Source organism: Trichechus manatus, unplaced genomic scaffold (assembly GCF_000243295.1).
Source record: "Trichechus manatus latirostris isolate Lorelei unplaced genomic scaffold, TriManLat1.0 scaffold00040, whole genome shotgun sequence".
In the NCBI taxonomy this organism is placed as follows: domain Eukaryota; kingdom Metazoa; phylum Chordata; class Mammalia; order Sirenia; family Trichechidae; genus Trichechus; species Trichechus manatus.
This window is the reverse complement of record NW_004443976.1, coordinates 955,291-963,348: the sequence shown is the minus strand read 5'-3', so window position 1 is coordinate 963,348 and position 8,058 is coordinate 955,291. Positions and strand designations below refer to the sequence as shown.

The 8,058-nt window shown below is 37.3% G+C and overlaps 1 protein-coding gene across 10 annotated transcripts in view; it reads left to right on the top strand.

The window, feature by feature from the left end:
* The window catches only part of NCOR1 (nuclear receptor corepressor 1), a 208,729-nt gene that overhangs the window by 58,782 nt on the left and 141,889 nt on the right, over positions 1-8,058 (top strand). For all 10 annotated transcript variants that reach the window (XM_023731051.1, XM_023731048.1, XM_023731053.1 and 7 more), the window contains 2 exons: positions 2,151-2,333; positions 7,726-7,839. In XM_023731051.1, coding sequence (XP_023586819.1) covers positions 2,151-2,333; positions 7,726-7,839 — 297 coding nt within the window. The remainder of the gene's footprint in view (positions 1-2,150; positions 2,334-7,725; positions 7,840-8,058) is intronic.

Genomic DNA, 8,058 nt, shown 5'->3' with positions numbered 1-8,058 from the left:
AGCTGTGGACAATTAGTCCTTTGGACTGATCTTTTCCTTGTATCCTGTTCTCTTCATTCTCCCTTGTTCCCAAAGGGATGAGACCAGTGGAGTATCTTAGATGGCTGCTCACAGGCTTTTAAGACCTCGGGAATGTCTTTTGATTAGCATTGTTTAATTTTTAGGCGCTCCCAGTTATCTAGTTTTATCTTCTGGTGCTTGTGCATTGTTAGTTGTAGTTTGTATCTTATTTATACTGTCCCTGTGTTTTCTTCCATGATCTTTATTGTTTCAGGTTTTGTATTTTGGTCTTTGATCCATTTTGAGTTAGTTTTTGTGTATGGTGTTAGGTATGGGTCCTGTTTGATATTTTTTACAAACGGACATCCAGTTTTGCCAGCACCATTTATTAAAAAGACTGTCTTTTTCCCATTTAATGGACTTCGGTCCTTTATCAAAGATCAGCTGTCCATAGGTGGATGGATGCAAAGACATTTTCCCCTGTAATTTTTGTTTTTAAAGGTTATTAAAGAAGGTTGTAACCTCAATCGGATTTTTAATTTTTGGTTTTAATGAGACATACTATTTTCTCTTGGAAACAAATGACCTCAAGGATTTATTTCTTAAAGAAGGAAGTGTGAATTACAGGTTTAAGGATGTCAAAGATTAGCTAGCTGTGTGCTGAGTGCAAATGATAGTAGAGATTTAACTCTGTTATTTTATTAGGATTGTTATTATTTTTTGTTAATGCTCTCCTTACAAAATTGCACAGGTTTTAAGTAATACCATAATCCTAGTTTCCCCAGAAGTCCTGTTATATTTAGTGCCCAGTATTATAGAATATGAGGTTTTTCAGTAATAAAGATGTTATGTTTGAGCTGAAATCTCTGTACCAAACTATTTTGGAAAAACTATCTAGGTATCTCTTATATGCGTTCTTGGTTCAGAACTACTGATTTTTCAGTTACTTAATTATTATTTAATGTATTTTAGGGTTTTATAATCCTATGAACTATGCTCGTTGTAGGCTTCTCGTAGCTAAAGAAAACTAGTACCTTATAGGGTCACTATGAGTTGGAGTTGACTCGACGGCAGTGGGTTTGGATTTTTTTTAAATCTAAAACTCATCTGTTTTACAGTATTGCTTACATCTTTACCTCAGACTGAGAATTAATCGAGTGTGTGTGTGTGTGTGTGTGTGTGTGTGTGTGTGTGTGTGTGTGTGTGTGTGTTGGGGGCCTGGTAGGTTTTGTGGGGAGGGGCTTTCCACATTCCTCTGTTGATTTGGAGGTGGAATGGGGCGTTGTATTTGGCATAAAGAGATGTTATGTGTGCTGTACTGTGGACAGACTTAGTTGCCCTTTATTGAGGGTAGGCCCAGAGGGAGGAGCAACAAAAGTTCCTCAGGACATTTCTCTGACTTCTGTACCTCAGTTTAGGTCCTTGGAAAGCTTAAACACTTTTTGATAAGAACTCTTGGCCACGTGATAGCCATTAAGTTCAGTGGGCACCAGGTTTTACCTGAGGTAGTACTGTTTCCCAGTCTACATGTCCAGACTTTTTGAAGTGTCGTTAAAGGAAATGGCTGAGAAATTGGTATCGTCTGTTGTCATGGTTATACTATTATTTCCCGAGAAAGTCTCTGCAATGTTAGTATTGTTTTAGTAAAGGCTGATCAAGCACCTAGCTACCTTACTCTGTATAACTTTTAGCATCTTCAAAATAATGAATGGTGGGACCAAAATATAAAAGTGCTGTAAACATCAGTGTGTGTATATATGAAAATTGCTACTAAAGGAGTCCCATATAGAGAAATACTTGGAGCCCAGTATAGAGAAATAAAGGAGCCCTAGTGGCACAATGGTTAAGCACTCAGCTGCTAACTGAGAAGTTGGCGGTTTGAACCCACCAGGTGCTCTGTGGGAGAAAAAGACCTGGGAGTCTACTCCCGTAAAGATTACCGCCTTGGAAACCTCATGGGGGAAATTCTCCTCTCTCCTGTAGGGTTGCTATGACTCGGAATTAACTCGATGGCACAACAGCAACATACAGAGAGACAGCACATGTCTCTGCTATGTTTTAAAATTTACTTCTTAAATTAAGAAAATCTTAATTCTAACATTGGTTATTAGCGAGGAATAAATTGTTGTTCTTGATTTTCTTCTTTCAAGGATCCAGCATTTGGAGGCAAACATGAAGCTCCGTCCTCTCCACTTTCTGGGCAACCATGTGGAGATGATCAAAATGCTTCACCCTCCAAACTCTCAAAGGAAGAGCTAATACAGAGTATGGATCGTGTGGATCGAGAAATTGCAAAAGTAGAGCAGCAGATCCTTAAACTGAAAAAGAAGCAAGTAAGTATTTGTTTTTACTGCTTATTATATTCTAAGAATGCATAGTTCTCTTCCTAAACAAGATAATGTGGAATTTTCCATATTTTTAAACTTTATGTAAAGAGAATTATGACTTATCTATTGCATGGTTTTTTTTTGCTCTTAGGTTCCTTAGTTTCACCCATTCATTTCCACTCTTGAATTGTCTGATTGTTTGATTATAGATACCAAAATTTGTTTATCCATATGGTAGCATGTATCAGAACTTCATATCTCTTTATGGCTGAATGAAATTCTGTTGTATGTATGTACCACATTTTGCTTAGCCATTCATCTGTTGATTTTGATGGACACTTGGGTTGGTTCCATCTTTTGACTATTGTAAACAATGCTGCAGTTAACATTGGTGTACATACTGTGTCATATGGTAGTTCTGTGTTCACTTTTCTGAGTTCACCAGACTGTTTTCTACAGTGGCTGCACCATTTTATATTCCTACCAGAAATGGATGAGGATTTCATTTTTTCCATGTCCTTTTTAACACTTGTTATTTTTCGTTTTTTGAGAATAGCCATCTTAGTGGGTGTGAAGTGGTATCTCATTGTGGTTTAGGTTTGCATTTCCCTAATGACTAATGATGTTAAGCCTCTTTTCATGTGCCGGTCGACCATTTGTTTATCTTCTTTGGAGAAATGTTTATTCACCTCTTTTGCCCATTTTTTAATTGGTTGTTTATCTTTTTGTTTTTGAGTTACAGTTTTCTATATATTCTAGATATTAAACCCTTATCAGATATATTTTTCCCAAATATTTTTTCACATTCTGTAGCTTGTCTCTTTGTTAATGAAGTCCTTTGATGCACAAAAGTTTTAAATTTTGATGAAGTCCCATTCGTCTGTTTTTTTTTCTCTTGTTGCTTGTGCTTTTGTTGTCAAATTGAAGAATCCATTGTCAAAAACAAGGTCTTGACAAGAATAGGTATAGAGAGAGGGACCGTTGTTCATTGGTGGTTACTGTGGAAGGGGAGGAGGGGAAAGTACCTTTTAGATTGTAGAGACTTGTTTTTTTTTTTTTTGGTGATGGGAAAAGTGGCACCGAATGTGTTTGTAGTGAGCACAGCACAACCAAAGTAAAAACAAGTGTTTGAGCACATATAGGTGTATGGGAAGGTACAGGTGTATACATAGGTAAGAACATATAGAAATAGCTATATAGGTATGTGTAAATACAAATATGTGGGTACAGGCACATATATTCATTGAAGACACAAATACAGATACTCCTCAGACATAATCAGATACCTTCTAAGATTGGTTTTCTAGATTTGGAAGCTTAGGACCGTAGTCTCATGGGACAGCTCAGTCAGTTGGCATAACATGATTCACAAAAATCATGGTCTGCATCCTAGTGAAGTGAGTAGCATCTGAGGTCTTAAGAGCTTGCGAGTGGCCATCTAAGTTACAACTGCTGATCTCTACTTGCCAGGAGCAAAAAAGTAAGAAGGTAACCAAAAGCTCAGAGAAGAAACAAGTCTACATGAGCCACAACCTCATCTACCCTGAGACCAGAATAATTAAATGGTGCCTGGCTACCACCACTGACCATTCTGAGTGGGGTCACAATAGATGGTCCCAGATAGAATGAGAGAAAAATTTGGAGGAGAACTCAAATTAAAAAAAAAGAAAAGAAAAACTGAAACAGTAGAGAACAGAGGACTCCCTGAGACTATCGTTCTGAGATACTTTTTAAACCTAGAACTGAGCCTATCCCGAGATCACCTTTTAGCGAAATAGTAGAGTGGCACATAAAATATATTACCCACAAGAACGGTGCTCTACTTGAAAACCATCTGTATGAAACCAAACGGTCAACAATTACTCAAAAACAAAGATGAGAATATAAAGGGCAGGGAAGCTAGAGTACTGGAAATAGAACAAACAGAACATAGTTAAAGAGAATGTTGACACACTGTGATAAATGTAGCTAATGTCCCTGAACAATTTGTGCAGAAATTGTCAAATGGGAACCTTACTTGCTGTATAAACTTTCACAAAAAAATCAATAAAATATTATTTTTTTAAAAACAAAGGTCTTGAAGCTTTACCCCTGTGTTTTCTTTTAAGGGTTTTACAGTTTCATTTCTCACACTTAGGTCATCGATCCATTTTGAGTTAATTGTCATGTATGGTGCAAAGTATGGGTCCACCTTCATTCTTTTGCATGTGAAGACCAGCTTGTTTCAGCACCATTTGTTGAAGAGACTATTCTTTCCCCCACTGAATGGACTTGACATCCTTGTTAAAAATCAGCTCAGCATATATGTGAGGGTTTATTTCTAGACTGTCAGTATACTCCAAGGATTTAAATAAGCATGAAAACTAAAATCATAAAATTCTTAGAAGAAAATGTAGGAGTGAAGTCGTGGAACTTAGTTTTTAACAATGAATTATCAAATATGCCAACAAAAGAATGAGTAGCAAAAACAAAATAGATAAATGGGACCTCATAAAAATTTGGTACTTTTGTTTATCAAAGAACTTTATCATCAAAGTAAAAAGACAATTTACAGATTGGGAGAAAATTTTCGGGAACTATGTATTCAATAAGGGTCTAATATCCAAAGTATATTAAAAACTTCTACAACTTAACAACAAAAAGACAACCCAATTAAAAAATGGGCAGAGGTATTCAACAGACAATTTTGTCAAAGAGGGTATTCAAATGGCCAACAGACACATGAAAAAATGCTCAATGTCATTAACCATTTGTGTTTTTGTTGTTGTTAGTTGCCGATGAGTCGATTCCAACTCACAGCGACCCCATGTGTGCAGAGTAGAATTGCTCTGTAGGGTTTTCAAGGCTGTGACTTTTCAGAAGCAGTTTGCCAGCCCTGTCTTCTGAGATGCCTTTGGGTGGGTTCAAACAGCCAACCTTTCGGCTAGTAGTCATGTGCTTAGCTATTTGCACCATCCAGAAACTCCATCAGAACCACAATGAGATAACCATCTCACCCCCATTAGAATGGCAGTGATCATAAAACTAGAAAACAATACATGTTGGTGAAGTTGTGGAGAAACCGAAACCCTCATCCACTGCTGGTGGGAATGTAAAATGGTACAGCCACTGTGGAGAATAGTTTGGTGGTTCCTCAAAAAGTTGAACATAGAATTACCATATGATTCAGCAATCCCCAATCCCAATACTAGGTAGATACCCAGAAGAAGTGAAAGCAGGAATGCAAGCAGAAACCTATATACCAGTGTTCATTGCAGCACTTTTCACAATAGTCAAAAGATAGGAACAACCGAAATGTCCATCAACAGATAAATGGATAAGCAAAATGTGGTATATCCATATACAATGGAATATTATTCAGCCATAAAGAAAATTGAAGTCCTGATGCATGTCACACATGGATGAACATTGAAACCATGTTGAGCAAAGTAAGTCAGTCGCAAAAGGACAGATACTGTATGATCTTGCTTATAGGAAATAAGCAAATACATAGAAAACAAAGTTCGTTAGTGGTTACAAGAATTGGGATGGAAAGGGTAAGGGGGAGTTTTGCTTAGGGGGCAAGTGAGTTTATGTTAATAGTGGTAGAATAATTTGGAAAAGGATAGCAATAAAGATTACACAAAACTGTACATGTAGAAATTGGCAAAGGTTTTGTTGTATATATTTTAACCACATTTAAAAAAAAAAGAAAATATACCATACCTGGATAGAAATACACGATTAATGATGTTGTGAGCTAATCTGTTAACTTATATATTTCCTACAATTTCAGGAGCCCTGGTGGCACAGTGGTTACGAGCTCAGCTGCTAACCAAAAGGTTGGCAGTTCGAATCCACCAGCCGCTCCTTGGAAACCTATGGCACAGTTCTATTCTGTCCCGTAGGATTGCTATGAGTCAGAGTTGACTTGACAGCAGCGGGTTCAGTTTTTTTTAAAATACAGTTTCAATAAAAATTCTGGCTAAATTTCTTTTTTAAATTTGGCAGAGTTAGTGTAAAGTTTATGTAAAAGAACAAATTGATAAGGAAAGATTTTGTTTGTTTTTAATCTTTCTATTTTAATGGCTTTTCCCAGGGGTACTTAGGCACTAAGAACAAAGTGTGATTTCCTGAGGACTGTAATTCCTTTCTCTACACCTATTTAGCAGGAATTCTACAAGAAGGCTCCATAAGCAGGAAAGAAAAGGCCTGGGGAAGAACCCATTCGCATAAAAATGATCTGATAGCTCCAGATATCTTTCTTATGCTTCTGCAGTTAGGGGTCTGTAAGGTACTCCTTATGCATTTCCAAAGTGCAGATTGTCCTGGAGGCATCTAGGAAGATTTTTATCCTTTCATTTGGGTGTGGTCTGACTTATATGAGTGTTGTTGTTAGTTGCGATTGAGTTGATTCCAACTCATGGCGGCTCCATGTATTACCAAGCAGAGCTGCTCCGTACGCTTTTCTTGGCCATAATTTTTTTTAAATTTATTATTTTTGTTGTCGAAAATATACACAGCAGAATATGCACCAATTCAACAGTTTCTCCACAGACAATTCAGTGACATTGATTGCATTCTTCAAGTTGTGCAACCATTCTCACCTTTCTTTTCCGTAAACCCAGATAGTCGAATACAGGTAGCTTTCTGCTTTATAATTTTACACACCAGCAGTCCATACTGATGTAGTATTGCTAGTGCCTCTTGAGTGGAAGAGGAGCATTACAAAATGTAAAGTGGGGCTGGAGTCACAGCGCTGTGCTGAGTTAAGGCTTAACTCTCAAACTCCTGCCTGCCATACTTTCCCCACCAGACATTAACACGTACTGTGTATTTATAACATATAAAAGTGTTTTTTCCAATGCCATAAAACATAAAAGATCATTGTTAGAGATGATATGCAGTACCTTCATCTGTTTAATTCTTCTTAGTATTTTGTTTTATCAGAATTAAAATATAAAATTAAATTGAAATATAAAAGGATGTTTTCATGTGCATACATATATACAGTATATGTATATAGAAGCACTGGTGGTGCAGTGGTTAAGCGCTCAGCTGCTGACTGGAAGTTGGCAGCTTGAACTTACCCAGCAGCTCTGCAGGAGAAAAAACCTGGTGATCTGCTCTCATAGATTATAGCCTAGGAAACCCTATGGGGCAGTTGTACTCTGTCATATAGGGTCACTATAAGTCAGAATCGACTCAGTAGCATACAGCAATAAATGTGCATTGTTTAGTTGTTAGTGAGAATATATCTGATTGATTATCTTAGAGCCCCAGATCCATTAGATCCTAGTAGATTAACCCTATAGAATCAACAAGGCATTTCTCAGTAACTTGTGTTATCTCTGGCAATTAATTATTTGTGGAGGTGATGTGTGGTACATGCCTGACTCTTCCCTTCTGGATCTCTTAGCAACAGCTCGAAGAAGAAGCAGCTAAACCTCCTGAGCCCGAGAAGCCTGTGTCCCCTCCTCCAGTGGAGCAGAAACACCGTAGTATTGTCCAAATTATTTATGATGAGAATCGGGTAAGCTCATGCCATTGCCGAAAGAACAGGCCATTAAACCCACTTTATTGTGCCTTTCTTGGTCCTGAATATGTTTGGTCATAAATTAATTCTGTGAAAACCTGAATTTATGTCTTAATGTTCTTAAACTTTGGGTGACTGCAACTTGGTGTCTTTTCCTCATAGATTGAAAGAAAGTTGACAGTTGTGTCTTAAATTATTGGATATTTCATTTTTAAT